The sequence below is a fragment of the Lacerta agilis genome, chromosome 15 (assembly GCF_009819535.1).
Source record: "Lacerta agilis isolate rLacAgi1 chromosome 15, rLacAgi1.pri, whole genome shotgun sequence".
NCBI classification, from domain to species: domain Eukaryota; kingdom Metazoa; phylum Chordata; class Lepidosauria; order Squamata; family Lacertidae; genus Lacerta; species Lacerta agilis.
In genome coordinates, this window is record NC_046326.1 from 32,456,491 (window position 1) to 32,473,961 (window position 17,471).

A 17,471-nucleotide genomic window follows, 5' to 3' on the forward strand; every position below is an offset into this window, starting at 1 on the left:
AGGAGGGGTTGGACAGCAAGGGAAATCTGTTCTCATTCAGTACCAGTGGGGTAGTTGGGCATTTTGGGGAACAGGATGCTGGGCTAGAGGGAACCTTGATCTGAATCAGCCCAGCTTCCATTATGTTTTTATGGAATTGGCTAAAGAAGAAAAGCCCAAGAACAGGATTCTATGCTGTTGATTACTAGATCTTGCAGGGAATTTCCCAGTGTGTGCTACCAGGAGATACACAACTCCGAAAAAGTTATCTCGGGTAGGGAAGCTGTATACTTCTGATGAGAACAGAAACGGGGACAGGGGGATTTGCGGATGCTCGCCTATTCTTTTCATGTCTGCAACAGAGATCAATCTAGCAAATACAATTGGTATTTGCTGTTATTGCTTTCAGTTTGCAAACGGCCTGGATAGTTCAGTTGGTTAGAACAGGGGTAGGCAACCTAAGGCCCGTGTGCCGGATGCGGCCCAATTGCCTTCTCAATCTGGCACACGGACGGTCTGGGAATCAGCATGTTTTTACATGAGTGGAATGTGTCCTTTTATTTAAGATGCATCTCTGGGTTATTTGTGGGGCATAGGAATTCGTTCATATATTTTTTTTCATAATATAGTCCGGCCCACCACATGGTCTGAGGGACAGTGGACCGGCCTACGGCTGAAAAAGGTTGCTGACCCCTGGGTTAGAGGATGGTGCTGATAATACCAAGGTTGCAAGTTTGATCCACGTATGGGACATCTGTATATTCCTGCATTGCAGGGGCTTGGGCTAGAATCCTCAGGGTCCCTTCCAACTCTACGGTTCTATGATATACAATTATGTTTCCCTTCCCCCCATTTGCATTGTGTTTCCTTTGCATTGAAAGGAATGTAGTGGGATAATGTCCAAACAACGCAACGTGTGTAACCCATTACGCAACTTACATAACTGACATTGAGACTAATCATGTGGTTTTTGACGGAAGACGAACTGCAGCAGAACAGAAACGAAGCTACAACATGCAACGAATATAGCCTAGGTCAGGAAGTGATGTCTTCTGACACCCCTTGTCATTGAGCAAATTATCTCACCCCCATATCTAAATAAAGCAGATTCCTTGGCAACTGTTGGTGCTGTCATAGTTTTATTCCTCTTTGTCCAAATCCTCCGGCGAAAAGCTTGCTGGAGTTGCTTTTAAAGCTCTCAGTCCTTCTTTGGTCTATACCTCCTGCCTGCGCTGATGGGAGTTGTGGTCTCCAAAATATGGAGGGCACCAGGTTGGCAAAGGTTATTTCGGTGAGGAATTGCATGCCAGACAATTCACCTATGAATAGGAGAGATGACTGGTGCTTGGTTTTGGGCAGCATAAGTTAGCACCTGCTCAAGTTTGGGAAATGCGTCTTCTTCAACCCATCTCTTTGCTTCTCTCTCCTCCTGCAGTTTTCATCTGCAGCTTCATGGTAGCAGCCCCAATATTTGGCTACCTGGGTGACCGTTTCAACAGGAAAATTATTCTCAGCTGCGGCATTTTCTTCTGGTCGGCCATCACCTTTTCCAGCTCCTTCATCACTGAGCAGGTAAGATCATGTGCAGGGGGAAGCAGTGGGTGCTCTGCAGCCGGTTCTGGGCTGTGTTGATCAACTAAGTATTGCAGCTTTGCATCTAAGCTTCCATGTGGAAGTTTTGCTAGCTTAAAAAGAGAGAGGCAAAGGTCTGTTTATTAATCGTATGCGGTGACATAGACAAATACCAGCAGAAACTTTTGTCAACTGAATTGGACAGACCTTCCCCTCCCTAGCGTGTGACAAAACCCCACCGCACAGGGAAGATTTGCCCCGAAACAACCTCGCTGCGGCCCCTTTGTCGCCTCTGTTTTGCCCTTTGAGCCCCAAGCTCATCAGATGCAATTTGGGGTTCGGCGTGCCGGGTGCTGTTCTTGCCTAATTTTGGGAAGCTAAATATAGCATCCTGCAGCAACCTCCAAGTCACACACCTGTTTCTGGACCCAGGAGTGGGAAGGGGTTGTTTGTGCCGGAGACGTTGCAGCTTTCTGTTGCCAACGCTGTGACGCCACTGTCCTCCGCAGCTGGGAACAGAAATGCTCCTGTTTTGCAACCTGCTGTCGAAGAGGGCTAATTAATGTATTCCTGGCGAGATCAATCAAAGTCGTGCCGGGCCATTTCCCTCCAGAAGGAGGGAGCCAGCCAGCCAGCCATCCCACACTCCTCTCGTCTTCTTGGTCTATCTGCATTCCTGGGATCACCCTCATCCTGTCACACCTAGATGGTGAGCAGCCACCCTCGTGATCCCATGGGGTGTGCCGTTTCTAATAATTGAATGTCGTTTGTCACCTCGCAGGGAGGGGGCGGATGTTGCAGGCCGGCCGGCCGCCCAGGTCCGTTTCCCAGGACTGTTCACTGTTTACATCTCCAAAAGGGATTCCTGCCTCTGCCACGGGCTTTGCCTTGTGACCTCAGTTCCCCCTCCTCTCGCCCTCTTAGTTTTCCTTTCAGTAAAATGGGTCAGGTATCTGCTTCGGCAAGGCTTGTTTGGCTGCTAGCGCCCGGTGTAAAGGGCGACCTTCCTCTCAGTTTGCTGACCAGGTGGTTCATTTTCAGCTTGTCCGCTTCACTTGTGACAGTCCCCGGCCTTGTGGCCGGCAGGGCCTCACAGCCGCGGTCACTTCCAGGGGTGGCTGGGTGTGCCTCGGAGACAAAGGACCCCACCTTTCCCCTCACACTTTCCACTTGGTGGTTGGCCGTCATGCGGTAACTTCTCCTTTCCTCCTTTTTTTTCCTTTTCGAACCTCATGTCAGGAAGTGGTGTTTTGCCACATGTTGTAGGTTACCGCAAGCGTGCTATCTTGAGGTGAAACGTGTCTGTGCCTGCCTCAACAACAAAACAAAACATAACAAAACCCCACCCCCCAAAACCCTTCATTTCAAGTTTAGATACCTTGGGGATAAAAATACACATTTAATTATGTCAATGGGTGCATGTCTGGGCTCCTCAGCTGCTGATTGCGGTATGACAAAAAGGCGAGAATTTCTAAAAGCCTTTGGAGCCACCATCATACTTTACTTGGCTAGTCATCTCAAACTCACAAGGAGAGGGGTTTTTTTAATTGATGGGGAGCAAAATGGGATATAAACCCTGCAGGGTGTGTTTACACTAGAGTTTTAAACTGGTTTTGGATGCACAAGTGGGATCTGCAACAAAATGTTGCAGTGTGGCCTGGGTGTGTGTGTGTGGCCTAGGGGAGTCCCAAGGGCCAGATTGAGAGGACTTGGAAGGCTTCATGCGAGGCTCCCCATTGCTGCTCTAGCAGGTGTCCTATCATACAGAAACAGCCTGATAGAATCATAGAATCCTAAGAGTTGGAAGAGACCCCCAAGGGTCATCTAGCCCAACCCCATGCACAGTAGGAATCTGGTGGAAAGAATATAGAAACGTAAGGTTTATTAGTCCTGGCAAACAAGGCCATTCTGAGTGCCAGCTCACATGCGGCTGTCATGGAGCCTCAATAAGAAGGTCTAACACTCACTGGAGAAGCAGCAGGAAGGAAGTAAAGCCTGAGAGAGAAAACCAACCTGCAGGTAGTTAAGAAGGAATCAGCAAGGGAAGAAAAGGTTGCCTTTCTGCCTGCTGCTGGTTCAGGTAGCTTATTGCATGCCTTGTCGCTTTACTTCCAACACATCAGGGAGAGCTTGTTACCAGTTCTGTCATGATCGAATGGTAAAGCTCTCCATTTCCTGCACAGTTGAAGAGAGGGGCCTGCTTTTTGGTGTTCCAGTGCTCATGACAAATACCATTGTCCAAACAAATTCTCCCCCCTCCAGTTACCAGCTGCTACATGTTGCTTAACTTTAGCAACCAAAGGCCAGCTCTAGACCGTGTCCATTTCTCCTGCCTCCCACCAATTTCAAAAAGCCAAGCGGATGTTTCGTTCCTCAACGTGTTTCCTTGTGTAGCTTTTAACCAACCTAATGGTCCTCCTACAGCAGGGGTCAGCAACCTTTTTCAGCCGTGGGCCGGTGTCTACCGTCCCTCAGACCATGTGGTGGGCCGGACTATACTTTCGGGGGGGGGGGGGTTTGAACGAATTCCTATGCCCCACAAATAACCCAGAGATGCATTTTAAATAAAAGGACACATTGCACTCATATGAACACATGTTGATTCCCAGACCATCCGCAGGCCGGATTGAGAAGGCAATTGGGCCGCATCCGGCCCATGAGCCTTAGGTTGCCTACCCCTGGCCTACAGTATGTTATCAACACCTCGAAACGTAGCTGGGAAGGTCCAGTATGTAAACTCTGGCTGCTGGGAGTTGGTCAGTGCCTCAAAGCCGCCCACTTTCTCATTGTCTCCCTTCTCTGTTGCCCCGAAGGCTGGTCCATTAGGGAGAATGGCGCACAGCCCCACCAGCCACAGCCAGCCACTCCCTTCCTGCCTCCTTCCTTACAACCAGTTCAGGGGCTGGTTCTGCCCACCAGCTTCCTCTTCGTCAGGGCTGCCCTTGGAGAACTAGCCTATAGTTTGTCAAGGGAGACCCAGCCAGATGAACGGGGTATAAATAATAAATTATTATTATTATTATATAAGGGTGCTGAGAGCTGCTAGGAGACCTCTGTTCCTCTCACAGAGCTAGAGTTTCCTCCAGAAACTGCTTTAACAACAACCAATCACTCTTCCCAAGGAAACACCATGATTCTCTTGTTTTGCAGCCATCGGTGCACGCAACTGCGTTTATTATTTTATTTCTATTCTGTGTTTTTCTCCTCTGCCACGGCAACGGTCATCGGGAAGCATTGAATCCATTAATGGGAAAGCAATTAACAGGATATCTGACAGGGTCAGTTTGCAGCATCCTGTTCCTGTGTTGGCATGTTAAAATACAGACTTTTGTTCTCTCTCTCTCTCTCTCTCTCTCTCTCTCTCTCTCTCTCTTTTTATAACTTTGGCAGCTAGCAAAAGGCTTCCCGTATTTGGGAGGTGAGGTGCAGTGTGAGAATGGATGGCCGGCTTGGAAATTCCCGGAATAAGCTTAGTTATCGTGCCCTTTGGTGTCTCTTCACTGCCATTTCATTCTCACAATGTGGATGGCCCAAGTGGTACCTGCAACAAATTGTTGCAGAGTGGAGGACTCCTGCTGAGGATGACAGCCAGCCAGCTGACCACTAAGCTGCAGAAGTACTTATGCCAGGAAGAGAAATAACGTTGACCAGAGCGGTTGGGGCAACCCAGTCAGATGGGTAGGGTACAAACTACTACTACCACCACCTCCAAGGCAGACAGTGAGCTTTTTGGCTATCCATGGGTGTGATTTCAGGCCTCCCACATCCCCCAAACCCAAAGGGTACAACTGTCACTCCTTTTGTCCCATGAAACCAGGTGTTCGTTTTTTATTTTTAACCTGCGTTATTTTTATCCCACCGCTCCTACTTTCGAGGCAAGTTGCAAATCAATACATGGGGAGTTTAGCATTCCGATCTGAAGGTGAAACCGGTGATCTATTATGCAGAGGGAGCAATAAAAAGCACAGCTAATTATACGGCAGGAACACATGCAGCCCAAAAGGGAAACCCATAATCAGCTGGCGCTTCGTCCAGGACACCTGCCAAGATAAGGTGGGCCTGCACACCTTTCCTGGAAGTTAATTCGGAAGGTAGGCAGCCACCCAGTTCAAAGAAATGTTCAGCAATTAATCATGCAAAGTCCATTTAAATCTGCACCTTAAAAAATTGTGGGGGAGGTAGGAGGGGAAATGCCGCAATAAAGCAGGACTGGGGAGTCTGGGGGGGGGGAAGCTAGAGGTATATAAAATTATGCAGGCGGTAGAGGGAGGTTTAATGTCCCTTCCCCACAACACTACAACTCAGGGACGTGCAGTGAAGATTCAGGACAGCGTACTTACTCAGTCAGGCAACACAAACTATGGAACCGGCTCCAGCAGGAGGAAGTGATGACCGCCAGTGTAGATGGCTGTGAAAAAGAATGAAACAAATTTATAATGGAGAGGGCTATCGATGGATACTAGGCATGGTGTGCTGCCTCCCCTGTCAGAGGCATCAATGCTTCTGAATATCAGTTTCTGGAAAACTCAGGAGGGGAAAGAGGCCTCTTGTGCTCAGGAACTGCTTGCAGGTGGAGCAATGGAGGATGAATCTGCAAAGTTTTGTTTTCAGAACAAAACCAGTTTCTTTAAAAAAGCACTTTTCAGGGTCAGAAGATACCGGGTATATGCAACAGATCTAGATTGTGCATGGCGTATGTAGAAAAAAACAAACCCCCATCTCCACTGATTCTAGAATAAAATGTTACGTGCACACAGCCTTTGAGTGGACCAACACAACAAGTGAGTTTCACGAATGAGCAGGGATTTGAACCCTTGTCTCCCGGGTCCTAGTCCTGTACCACAGTGGTTCTGCTGCAGTGCTGCAAACACCACTGCTTCAAGTGTCACCTTTTGACTCTGGTGTCCCCTCCACCACCACCACCAGATGTCCGCCATCAATAGCAGACCCCGATTGACTTTTCAGGACGAATGCTTCCCTGCCCTTTGCTTTAATCTAATACAGTGGGCACTCGGGTTGCGAACATGATCTATGCAGGAGGCGCGTTTGCAACCCGCAGCCCCGCGTCTGCACACGCATGTGACACAATTCGGTACTTCTGCGCATGCACAAAGCGCAGTTGCAGGTACTTCTGGGTTCGGCACATCCATAACCCAAAAACGCGTAACCTGCAGCGATCGCAACCCGAGGTATTTCTGTACAAAATTTCTTCCCTCCTTCATGGCAATGACATGTTCTGTGTGCTGGGATATTTTGTTCCCAGCTGTGTGTCTAAAAAACAACAACACACCACAAGAATTTCAATTCCACGTAAACGTATCTCAGGATCCGGATGCGTGGAAGCCTAGCCCAGAGGCCTCGCAGCTCTCTCCGGGATTTCCCGCAGCCTCCGATCGCATCACATGCGTTTTCTAATGCTTTCTGACCCCAGGATTTAAGGATCATGTGCTTTTTGAGATGGCGAGGCAGTTTGCCCCTGGGCTTTAGACATACTTCAGCAGATTATCGCTTTATCACTGGCTGCAGAGCTCTTGGAGAACAGTAGCATAATTCTCCTTTTCTTAAGCAATTTAGGAGGAGAGCAAGAGGAGCAGGAACACATTTAGGCTTATTAAAGTATGGATTACTTGCATGGCTGGCCGTCCGCTGGTGCAGGAATGGTGTGTTGGTGAGGAATGCTAGCAGGGTGTGTGTGTGTGTGTGTGTCTTGAACCTTTGCAAAAAATACTATTTCGATTTTAGTGCATTTAAAGCAGCGAGATTGCAGTAGAAAACCAGGGAGGAGTACATTGCCGGGCTGAGCCAAATTTTGATGGGCAAAGAGTTTTGGTGCGCTGGGAGTTGTTTCCTGCGAACTCCTCAAAGCTGCTGTCTTTTTCAGCCTGTTCACAGCTTCCTTCTTTTGGTACAGTGTTTTAAAGACAGTTTCCCCCCCTCTTTTGCTGGCTTGTGATGAAGCCAATCAGGGTTTATATTATTAGTGTTAGTAGTACTGGTACTGGTAATAGCAACAATAATTTAGCCGCTTTCCATAAATGCGTCTCGGAGCGATATACATAATGAAAACAGCCTAAAGCAGTTAAAAGGAAAACGGAAAATGACAGCAGCTCAGTTTAGAAGCAATACAAGGTCGACGCCTATGGCAGAGACTTGGTCATCCAACTGGGAATGCGGGTCACAATAAAAATATAAATCGCCTTTGGAAAGTGCAGATACTGTTGTATCTCGACAGGAGTGTTGCTGCACAGAACAAGGGCATCTGCACTGAAAGCCCTGCTCCAAGTTACTCCAACTAACATCATAGCATTGCTGCGCCAACCAGATTTCAGGATGCGATGTCATTGCAAAGCCTCGACATTGTGAACTCTGCTTCCTGCCCTCACTCTGAATGGGTGGGTGGTTTTTTGTGCCCCTTTTGCATCCCCTTCCCCGTTATATCACGGAGTGGAGTGGGGTGTTTCACAATACATTCTTCCATGAAATTCTTGCGCACACCCATTGCACCACAGCCATGGTTTAAAATATGGTTGCAGACTTTAAAAAGATCAAAAGTTGTCTTGTTTATTTGTCCTGTCTCAAATTATTCCCCAAAAAAACACACGAAAGGAATGCCAGGCAGTCGCCGTGTCATTATCATACAGCAAGTAAGGCTAATGACTCAGCAGCCGTTTGACATTTCTTTTGTATGGGTGTAATATATCTGTTTACTCAAAAGGACAATGTCCCAGACTTTAAACCATCAATTCTGAGTTGGCTGGCAGTGTGTACACACACACAAACACACATATATATTCTGTCCTCCATTTTCCTGTAGTTGTTATTCCGCTGGCTCCCAAAGGAAGGCCATTCCCTCTATTTCCGACATTTAGACAGCGAGTGCCGATTGTTATCATCCTCACACAAAAGAGGGAGGTTTTGGGAGGCTTGAGGGAGTGTCCCAGTTTGCAGAAGCACACACACACACACACACAAATACACAAATTAGAGGGCGGAAACTCTCAGAGTGAGCGGAACCCTGGAAACAAGCCGATGAGGACTGAGCATCCTTGAAGTCTCTGTGTCTACGTGCCAAGCTGGTTGTGGAGGCTGGTCTGCACCTCAGCTCTCCAACGCTTTGTCCACTCAAGGCTAGGGAAGTGGGAGAAAGTCAGTTCTACTTGTGTTTAAATTCGCGCTTTCCGGAACGCTGCGTGGACCTCGGTGCAGCCACCTTTCGAAATTAGCATTTCTCCGAATTTTGCAGTCCAGTTCACATCAGACCTTTGCATGCATTTCAGTTTATATAGAGTTTGTGGGGTGGGGAATGTTACCGGTAATATTCCCCAAGCAGCAATTTCTAAGCACCAGAGTCCCATCCCTTGAATATCACCTTGCAGCATTTCTCTAATCTGTTCCATTTTTATTTTTATTTTTTTAATCTTCCACACTCTGCTGAGTGATTTTAAAAGCTAGGCTCACCATTATCGGCATGTCTCTGCATTTTGATTTCATGCAAGACTCAATCCTGGAAATGTAGCTCTTTGCAGGGGATGGGGTGAGCTCCGCTGCCTCCTCATCACATCCCAGGACACTTGGAAGGATCTGCCAACTTTGGTTCTCTCTGCTTCTCATTTTTCCAATCTTAAATTCAGTTCTCGATTTCTGCAGCAATTTGCAGCAATTATTTTCAACCCTTGTGAAAATTCTTCCGCATTTCATTGTGGATTTCTCCTAATAGAACATGTTTTTGTATGCATTATTCAAAAACCATGTAACAAGCTTTATTAATAGTCCTGCAATACATTACATATATATAGTACACCTCTTGAAGTAAATTGAAATTTCAATCATGTACACAAAAAATGTAAAAACACCATAAAGTTATCTCGAACTCGATGCCTTCAAGTTACAAGAAAGGAGGTTTCGATTTAATGTCAGGAAAAACTTTCTGGCAGTAAGAGCTGTTTGACAGTGGGGCGGTCTCCCTCGGGAGGTTGTGGACTCTCCTTCCTTGGAAGATTTTAAGCAGAGGTTGGAGGGCCATCTGTCATGGATGCTTGAGCTGAGATTCCTGCATTGCAGAGAGTTGGACTAGGTGGCCCTCATGGTCCCTTCCAATTCTATGAGTCTTCTCCTCCCCAAGTAAAAATCCTCAATATTTTTTTGTGTGCGCACGCTTGTGCATTTGCGTTAGCAGAAACACCCCCTTGTCGGCTCCCGCTGCAAATGTAATTTGTTCAGCGTGTGCTCTGTGAGAATGGCCGCTTCCTTAAAAGGCCTCTTGGCTCCCCTCCTGACTGGGCATCAGCAGATTCCCCACGGTATTCCGGAGCGGTTTAGTGTTGGGCGATGGACACTCATTAAATGGCCCTGAGTCATGCGCCTGCCCTTTACGCACATCTGTCTCTGATATGACAAGGGCAGCAGGAAACATTTAATTGGACCTGTAATTATAGGGCAGCATAACAGTTCCCAAAAAAGGGTACCAAGGTGGAGCTGCCAAGCGCACAAAAGGCAAATAGAGGTTGGCTGCTTTGCAGCGCGGTGCGTAGTCAATGTTCCGGGACAGCAGATTTCCACCTGCTTTTAGACCGGGTTGCAGGATGGGTGAGGCATTTGCACAGAGGAACACAAGAACCTAGCACCTTCTGCATGCAAAAACACTGAGCTACTGCCCTTCCTTTAGAGACAGAGTAAGATGCTAGTCCTCATGGTTCAAATTAAAGAAGTGTTTCAAACAGGGAGCTGCCTCTTTATACCAAATCAGACCACTGGTGCATCTAACTCAGTATTGTCTACACTGACTGGCAGCAGCGGATTAAGTGTTATGTGCAGAGCAGGCCAGAGGGAACCGAGGGAGGCTGAGGCTTGGGGTGTTCCATTTATCTATTACATTCCAGCCCCAGCTTTACACCAGAGAGAGCATAGGCGCTTCCCTCCCTGCCATGCTGTTTTCACAACCACCCTGTGAGGTAGGTTAGAGAGAGTGGCCGACCCAAGGGCACCCAGCAAGCTTCATGGCCGAGTGGGGGATTCGAACCCTGGTCTCCCAGGTCCTACTCCTAGTCCAACACTCTAAACCGGGATTTCCCAAACTTGGGTCTCCAGCTGTTTTTGGACTACAATTCCCATCATCCATGATCACTAATGATCACTAGCTAGAGATGATGAGAGTTGTAGTCCAAAAGCAACTGGTGACCCATGTTTGGGAAACCCTGCTCTAACCGCTACACCACACTATTCCACAGTAGAGTTTGAACTGGGGGTGGGTGTCCTTCTGATCTGTGGCTCAGTCATTTTGGGGGAGTTTGGAACTGCTGCGTGAATGGCAATGACAACAGACTGACTCCTTCTCCCCTTTTCCTTCTCTCGCCCTCAGTATTTCTGGCTGTTTGTCCTCTCGCGGGGTTTGGTCGGCATCGGCGAAGCCAGCTACTCCACCATTGCTCCCACCATCATCGGAGACCTCTTCACCAAAAACACCCGGACCCTCATGCTCTCCGTTTTTTATTTCGCAATCCCTTTGGGCAGGTATTGAACTCCACGGAGCTCTCGACTCCTTGTTTCTACACGTATTGTGTTTCGTTTCTTTGCTTTCTTACTCTGAACACAGAAAATGCCTTAGGTCCTGGGCCATGTCTGCACCTTACATTTGAAGCACTAACAACTTTCAGCATCCTTAACAATCTAGATTTCCCAGAGAATTCTTTGGGCGTGTGTGTTTAAAATGGGTTGGTAGTGCTTTAAATGGATGGTGTGGAAGTGGCCTTGTGTTTTTTGTTGCTCTGGCCCCGCCCACTGTTACCTTCAGCCCCGCCCACCACTAATCCTGGCCCCACCCACCAGAGGCATGCAGCCCCTGACAGAGTGCCCCTGAGGTACAGAATAACTGAGGGCCCAGTTTGGAAACCTCAGCTACAATGCCAAGCTTGGGACTAATGGCTTCCTCCCCTTATCAGCCTGGTGCATTCTGGGGATTTCTCTCTCCTCGCAATGCCTCCTCGCCCCAGCTTTGGCACGGTGACAGATGGGGTGGGCGCTCCGCATTCCAGCCGGCAGGGCCGTTTCCTGCGGGGAATCTCAGCGCCGCATGTTTACTTCCATCGGCGCGGGGAAAACCTTTCCCGTAATCAGTCGGGTGACAAAACATCTGCGACGGGATGGTGAACAAGCTATCCTGAACTTGCTGTTTGCAGGCCAGCCTGGAGACAAAGGGTTGAAAGCATTCCTTTTAGCTCTTCAGGAAAAAATGCCCGCCTGAGAACGCTGGGGGCAGCTTTTCCCTGAACAACAGCAGGAAGCGAGGCTGTGAGTTTGGCCCGTGACGATGGCTTTAAAATAGCAAGCTCGATATTGTTTGGGCGGTGTAGTGAAGAGGGTCAGATCAAATGGGGTCCATGGGTCATTTATCTGAGAGGGGTCAGCAAGATTCTTCCTGGAAGTCCCAAAGCTACCCGTAAAGGCAACAGCCAGCCCCAGTTGTTTGCTCCTCAGCAGCTGGTACTTAAGAGATGGTCAGCATCTGTCTGTGAACAAAACCAAACTACCCTAGATTCTCCTAAAGAATCCTGGTAGTTTCATTTTGGTGAGGGGGATTTCAGTAGGCCTCCTCTCAGCACTATGGATTTCCAGGGGTCCCTATGGAAGAGGTAGCAGTTGTTAAAACTAGACCCAACGCCTTGAGGAGCTCTCCGATCCTGCTCCTCCTCAGAGTTGACCTACTGAAAACAATGGAAATGACTAATTTGGGTCAGATTATTTCAGTGTGTCTGGTCTGAGTAAAGCTCAGTTGCATCACACTTTTTAAAAATGAGACGGCCAGGATGCTGAATTCTGCAGTAGTCCCCCACTGCCTTGAGGGACATCTTTGGGAGAAGAAAAAGCTAAGGAGTAAACCCTATACAAATCCGGAGTGCTCCCTAAAATGGTTGGATGTTGCCTTGTATGCCTCCTTCTGGTAACTTTAGCCTAGCTAGTGCCAAACATATTGCTCTGCTTTTCTTTGGACCACATCAGTGAGGCTGAGAGGGGGGTCTTGTCAAAGGGCAGCCCAGGACCTTCATACACACTGACCGGGATTTCACCCCAGGGGTGTCGTTTTGGTGCTACAAACGCAGCAGTTGACTTCAACCTCAGAGGCACACTCCGTTGTCTCTCTAGAAAAACGGGTGCTGACCAAAAAAATATTACCAGTAGCTTTGTTTGTGTAGTTCCTGAGACTGGTTGCAGAATGCGCAAACAGCTCTAGATGTTCTCCTTGACTGTGGGACTCCTTTCCCCTGGAAATTCACAAGAAGTGCCTTTCAGCCACAATCTAGTGAAGTTTTCTTTAAAAGAGGCTTTGGGCAGCTACAGTGCAGCTGTTGGATTGGTACAGGTGAAGTTTTCAAGTACCATGTTTTTAATCCGTTTGGTTAGCCGTTCTACACGTTGGATTCTGCACTTCAGGTGCCGCTGGGAGATCAAGTGAGCTAGGAACTTGAACAAACAAATGAACTAATTCCCCTATTTTTCCTCTTGTCGTTTTGCTTTGTTCCCCAGCGGTTTAGGGTACATCACTGGATCAAGCGTCAAGCAAGTAGCTGGTGACTGGCACTGGGCCCTTCGGGTGAGCAAGCAGCCTGTTTTTAGGTGTTTGTTTCAAAGTTCAAAGCTCCGCTCTGCCCCTAACCGAGGTGCCGTTTACAGATCACCTTGCCCACACATTGAAAAGCATGCACGCTCACCCCCAGTGACCACACCATCAGCATGCTGGAAGAAGATCTGCACCCTGGCTAGCCAGCTTGGTTCTCTCCAGATGTTATTGGATTACAATTCCCATCAGCCCCAGGGATGATGGGAGTTGTAGTCCACAGCATCTGGAGGGTACTGCACTGGCTGTCCCTGCACGCTGGCTATCACATAGACATATGCGAGGGAGAGCATAGAGAAGCTCTACCTGCAAACGTTGGTGCACACGTAGAGCCTCTTCTGACATGGTTTCAGCAGGTTACAAGCTGCAGCAAAGGCACTTTTATTATGACAGGCCAAGCTGGGCATCCCATCAATCGGGGGCACTGCAGCAGCTGGTTTTCTGCATCAGGAGTGGGGGGACGGACGGACAACGGCAGGATGACCATCAAGGCCCCTTGCAACAATTGCCTAAGATTAATAATAATAATAAAGAATCAGGCACCCTTTTGTTTGGCTAAATATTAGAATGCTCCCTTCATGTCATGTCAGTGTCATGGGGAAGATTACAGGCTAAATAGCTTCCTGGACCACTGTTTTGCTAGAAGTGGAGGAAAAATCTGCTGAAGAATTTAGGATGCTTCTGGCTTGAGGTAGATTATTGTCAGGACAGGAAAACGAAAGGTCGCAGCAGCATTCCGTTCCCTCTGCTGCTCTTTAGTCAAAGTGTCCCTTGGCTGCAATGAAACTCATCCAGGGATGTTTCCTTGTTTTGTGGGAGGGATAATTGTTTCCCTTTTGCATTCATTTCCCTGCATGGAGGTGCTCCATTTCCTTCTATACACTTTGGGGGACCTTGAGAAATGTGCGGGGAACACTTTAAGCATGCAGTGGACGCAGCAGACACAAAGAGCGCTTGACCAGAAAAAAAGAAAAGAAATAGCCAACAGGAAACAGGGCAGCAAAACTGTTTCCTAACCTTTGACCCCGCTTGGCCCCTTGCCAGCGGAGGGGTGACTTTTCCCGTGGATGGAATTTTAGGAAGGTGGAAACTTGGGAATGGGAGGTGTGGCTTTTGTAGATAATGATGTGGCGTGCTAAAATCAGGGATCCTGGCCAGACTATCGCCAGCGCATAACTCAGGTCCTCAAAGCTCTACACCAGTTGCCTATATTGCTACCTGGCATGGTTCAAGGCTTTTGTTCTAGCACACAAGGCCCTGAACGACTTTGATCCAGAATACCCAGAAAAACCATCTAATCCTTTATATCCCTGCCTAATCGCTGAACTCTTTGGGGGAGCCCCTCTTAGTGGTCCCCAGTGGCTGGAACGCACAGCTCGTACTAAGGGAGTTGTGCTTTTAGTATTGCGCACCCAATTTTATGCAGCTCCCTTCCCGTCGAGGTCAGAGAGTCTCCCACCCCTCCCTGTGAACATCCAGTGTCCGCTGAATCTTTTATTCCAGCAAGCATATTTAACTGAATTGCAATTGTATCATTTTTAACTGATTTTTAAAAAATATTTCCATTGTATTGAGTTTCTTGTGCACCGCTTAGAGAAGATTGCAGTTAAGCTGAGTGTTCATTTTGCCCCAGTCATCCGCCCTTTTAAAAAACCAGGCCATGTGCTCTATATGTTTCTGATTCCTGGTTCCTCACGCCGTATACCTCTTTCTCCTCCAGGTCTCCCCGCTTTTGGGCATGATCACCGGCACACTCATCTTAATATTTGTTCCAGCTGCTAAGAGAGGCAACGCCGAGCAGCTAGGGGCGCAGCTGAAGGCTCGGACCTCCTGGCTGAGGGACATGAAGGCCTTGATAAGGAAGTAAGAGAACCATGCAGAGCTTGGGGGGGGGTGCATCAGCCTGTTTCCATCGTCTGTCAGTTTTGCACCCCCTAATTCAAAGTTTATTTGCATCCTGTTTTTTGCTGATTTTTTGCTGATGTAGGAGAGTGCTATTGATGGCTACTAGCCATGGCTAATAGCATGGGATATGGGTGGAGCTGTAGTCTAAACCACTGAACCTCTTGGGCTTGCCGATCAGAAGGTTGGCAGTTCGAATCCCTGCGACGGGGTGAGCTCCGAATGCTCGGTCCCAGCTCCGCCAACCTGGCAGTTCGAAGACACACCAGTGCAAGTAGATAAATAGGTACCACTGCAGCGGGAAGATAAACAGCGTTTCTGTGTGCTCTGACTTCCATCACAGTGTCCTGTTGCTCCAGAAGTCGTTTAGTCATGACCCAAAAAGCTGTCCGTGGACAAACACCAGCTCCCTCGGCCTGAAAGTGAGATGAGCGCTGCAACCCCATAGTCGCGTTTGACTGGACTTAACCATCCAGGGGTCCTTTACCTTTTTTTTTTTTACCTTACTAGCCACTATGGCTAGTAGCAATGCTTCTGAATGCTAAGTGCTGGAAGCCACAGGAGCAGGGAAGGGCTCTTGTGCGTGAAACTGGTTTCCCACAGTGGCATCTGTTTGGCCACTGTGAGGAGAGGATGCTGGACTCGATGGGTCATTGGCCTGATCCAGCAGGCTCTTCTAATATTCTTATGCCTTTTTGTTTTTTTGCAAATTTACATTTAAATCACATTCATTGTATACACATTTACAGATATATTCTTCTCAAAGTGTGTAACGAAGATGAGCAGTGCATTTCTTTTCCCCGTCATGCTCTTTGGAATGGCTTTATCGTCTTATATTGGTTTGTCCGTTCTGATGTTCTGTCCGTACCGTTATAAAAATAAAACCAAAACCTTCCAGGATCATTTATGGGGATGCAATGAGAGCTTCCTCTGCATGCGTGGGATAATAAGTCTCCCCTTCTTGGCTCACCCCCCCAAAAAACCCCTTTATCCCTTCAGCCGCAGCTACGTCTTTTCCTCTCTGGCTACCTCGGCTGTCTCCTTCGCCACGGGGGCCCTGGGGATGTGGATCCCACTCTACCTCCACCGGGCACAAGTGGTCCAGAAAACGGCAGAGACCTGCACATCTCAGCCCTGCGGGACCAAGGACAGGTGAGCTCCTGCTTTGCTTTTACGTCCAGTGGGGATGCCGCAGGGGGCAGCTTGCGCTGTTGGTCTTGCATTCGGCGTGGGGTGGGGCTAGATGCACTGGTGGAGGAAGGTGGGGGTGGGGTGTGTGGTGCCCACTGGGTCCAGTGCTGTCAAGTATCCCGTTTTCCCCGGGATTCTCCCTTATTTTAAGCAGTTTCCCGCTGCTCTCCCTTATTTTTTATTTCCCTTAAATTTCCCGTTTTTAATGGAAGCAGCTCCTCCCCTGCTGGCCAGGGACTGGGTGGGAAGACCTCGCCAACTTGGAGAGAAAAGCCTCAGCCCTCAAAGCAAGTGGGAGCCATTTCCCATGCTTACAGGGGGGTGTATTCCTCCCCCTGCATCAGCCCCTATCCGTTGCCGCCGAGCCCTTCAGCCGGCCAATAGGGTTAGCTGGTGGGCGGAGCCTGGCTGCCTTTGAGCAGCTGCTGCTTCCTGTCCTGTTTTGATGGGATCAGACAAGAAGACAATGGGGCTCCATTGCACAGAGCACATGGCTGCCCTCCTCTATGCTCTGCTCCGAGCCCGAAGCCGCTTGGAGTTTACATTGATGCTCCGCCCACTTTTGCTTCTGACTCCTCCCACCACTGACATGTGACTGTCCCCGGGATAGGTGAGACTGCTGACCCCTTATTTTCAAATCCGAAACTTGACAGCAATGACTGGGTCTCAGCCATGAGGGCAGGTGACATCGCCGCGCCGCCACCCCTCGCTGCTTGGGCAGCGCCCCCCAAAGCTCTCCGCACGGGCGGCAAGCAGCTAGGGACGCTTGCCATGCAGGCTGCTAGCCCCGTCCCCACGCCGCTCCGGGTGCCGGGGCAGGTAGCTCTGCCCCATGCTAGATGCCCACCCGCCCCCAGTGTCCCAGCTCTAAGATTCCCTTAAGTGCCAGGGATAGTACCCTCCTTGGACATAAGGCATTTCTGGGGAGTCAGTTCATGCATTCAGCTGCAGGTTTGGCGTGATCAATATGGTGGCCCATATACCGTATACATGGCTCTCCCCCTCCCCAGGTCATCCCCACAACAGCCCTGTGAGGTTGCTTAGGCTGAGAGGCAGTGCCAGGCCCCCAAGGTCACCCAGTGAGCTTCATGTCCGAGTGGGGGATTTGAACCCTGGTCTCCCAGGTCCGACACTTTAAAATGCTGAACCACACCGACTCCTCGCTAACAGCTCATCACTTTGTATAAAAGTCATTTTCAGTTTTTCAGAGCCCTTT

The 17,471-nt window shown here is 48.8% G+C and overlaps 1 protein-coding gene across 3 annotated transcripts in view; it reads left to right on the forward strand.

The window, feature by feature from the left end:
* Nucleotides 1-17,471, forward strand: part of SPNS2 (sphingolipid transporter 2) — a 94,909-nt gene that overhangs the window by 52,871 nt on the left and 24,567 nt on the right. For all 3 annotated transcript variants that reach the window (XR_004427965.1, XM_033172020.1, XM_033172019.1), the window contains exons 3-7: nt 1,415-1,551; nt 10,910-11,061; nt 13,072-13,138; nt 14,883-15,025; nt 16,064-16,216. Coding sequence is in view for 2 of the 3 variants with exons in the window: in XM_033172020.1 (XP_033027911.1) it covers nt 1,415-1,551; nt 10,910-11,061; nt 13,072-13,138; nt 14,883-15,025; nt 16,064-16,216 (652 nt within the window). In the remaining variant the exon portion in view is untranslated. The remainder of the gene's footprint in view (nt 1-1,414; nt 1,552-10,909; nt 11,062-13,071; nt 13,139-14,882; nt 15,026-16,063; nt 16,217-17,471) is intronic.